The 2,196-nt window shown below is 33.5% G+C and overlaps 1 protein-coding gene across 1 annotated transcript in view; it reads left to right on the forward strand.

Annotated features, from left to right (window-relative positions):
• The window catches only part of LOC119592630 (eukaryotic initiation factor 4A-III-like), a 9,116-nt gene extending 7,058 nt beyond the window's left edge, over positions 1–2,058 (forward strand). The window contains 4 exon segments of the mRNA XM_037941525.1: positions 227–365; positions 699–866; positions 1,295–1,478; positions 1,653–2,058. Coding sequence (XP_037797453.1) covers positions 227–365; positions 699–866; positions 1,295–1,478; positions 1,653–1,669 — 508 coding nt within the window. The 3' untranslated portion in view covers positions 1,670–2,058.
• The last annotated feature ends 138 nt before the right edge of the window (positions 2,059–2,196 follow it).

Below are 2,196 nucleotides of genomic sequence, written 5' to 3' on the forward strand. Positions count from 1 at the left end.
GGAGAAGAAATCTGAATATTCAAGGTAGTTGGTGAGGACAGATAGGCCTACAAATCTTCAGTGCCATGTGTAGACAAAATTCACGAAAACAGAGATACAGTGGAATGTGCAGGTTTAATAACCAAGTTCACAAATACTGAACATAACGTTCAGTATTTGTGAACTTAGTTATTGATGCTGACTTGAACTTTTTTTTCCAACTCAATATCATATGAATATTTGACAGTGATGAACTGACACTGGAAGGAATCAAGCAATTCTTTGTGGCAGTAGAGCGCGAAGAATGGAAATTTGATACTTTGTGCGACTTGTACGATACACTGACCATCACACAAGCAGTAATCTTTTGCAACACGAAGCGTAAGGTAAGTCCCACTTTAAAAGTTCAGTTTGAAAGTGGTTAATTTTTTAAATCAAACTATGGCAAATGCCCATACTAGTTAATATATACTGTTTTTAATATTTAGTTTCAAAAGTTAATGAGCATTTTATCCACTTCATCTATTCAAAAATTGTTTCCTGTTACTTTCTTCTTTATCTTTGGTAACCTAAATGGAGTAAAGAATGTATTGTACCAGTAGGTATTAGTAGCACTCTATTCTTGTATTTTTTCTCTTTTATTGTTATATACATCTACTTCTAGTAAAATTTATGGAATTGTTTTTAATTGTAACAAATTTATTTTTCTCAATCATTAGGTGGACTGGCTGACAGAAAAAATGCGAGAGGCCAACTTCACAGTATCTTCCATGCACGGTGACATGCCACAGAAAGAGCGAGATGCCATCATGAAGGAGTTCCGTTCAGGCCAGAGTCGAGTACTAATCACTACTGATATATGGGCAAGAGGAATTGATGTACAGCAGGTAATTATAGCCAAGGCAGATTGAACATTGCTTATAAAGTATTAAACTTTGTGACAATACTCAGGATACTCAAGGAGTAACTCAAATCATGGAAAGTTGTTTTAATCCTTTGCTATCAGGTATTGTCTATGTACACAAAGTTTGCTCTAAGTTGTATGCAGTAAATAGTTGTTTGCTTGTTTGGTCATGACTGCAGCCATTGAGGAATTACAGTCCCTCCTTTGCTGTAACTTGTATGTATTGGAACAAAAATTGCAGAGAAGGGAAATTACGTTTTCTGTGCTTTTACTTTTTTCCTCAAATGGCTGATTCCACCTGAGACATGCTCCAGTTTGGTGAAGCACCTATCTGCAGTGAGTCAGAAGTAGCAAGACACATACACTATAAAAAAGCTACATGTCTGGTTCAAGTAGCTATGTTGTTTTCAGGTATCCTTGGTCATTAATTATGACCTGCCAAACAATCGTGAGTTGTACATTCATCGCATTGGTCGATCTGGTCGTTTTGGAAGGAAGGGTGTTGCAATCAACTTTGTGAAGAATGATGATATTCGTATCCTGCGAGATATTGAACAGTACTACTCAACACAGATTGATGAAATGCCCATGAATGGTAAGTGTAATTCTTTTAATTGCATTATGATTTATGTAATAACAATAGTCTGTGAGAGACATACAAAGACAATTTTATTGTAAATATGTGTTTGCTATTAATGAATTTACAATCCTTGTTAGTGTTTCAAATATATTGTACATTGTCTAACCATTATTCCTCCTCTTATTACAGTTGCTGATTTAATCTAAATTGAAGTGGGACAGTACCTGAAATCCATTATGATAAGATATGTATTTTCCATACATAAAAGTATTTGTACACAATAAGAATACACAGTAGCTTTTCTTTAATATATAATATTCCTTTTTTTTTATAGTGAAATGAATGGTTTCTGATGGATCTTGGTTATGTAATTTTAGAAAGAACCTCAAATTCCTTTATGAATGTTTATATTATATTGTTTTTGTGCATACCAAAGCTTACATAGTTCAGTTCTGAAAGTATGTATTATTCAAGTTTGAAAGACAGAAAGTATGAAGCAGATATCTTCACTCTTTGTTTAATCACCTTTTTGTGACATGTTACACATTTTTAGCATTTTTTGTACTGAAAGTGTACAATAAAGCACTTGACTTAGTTCCCCGTATTTCTATGTAGATCCAGCTTCCTTGTCCTGTTTTTCACAAGCAAATGCTCAAGAGAATCATATAAACATAATATGCAAATTTTCAACTGAAATAATAGCAATAAAAAAGGGATAAAATAATTACCATAG

The sequence above is a fragment of the Penaeus monodon genome, chromosome 30 (genome assembly GCF_015228065.2).
Source record: "Penaeus monodon isolate SGIC_2016 chromosome 30, NSTDA_Pmon_1, whole genome shotgun sequence".
In the NCBI taxonomy this organism is placed as follows: Eukaryota; Metazoa; Arthropoda; class Malacostraca; order Decapoda; family Penaeidae; genus Penaeus; species Penaeus monodon.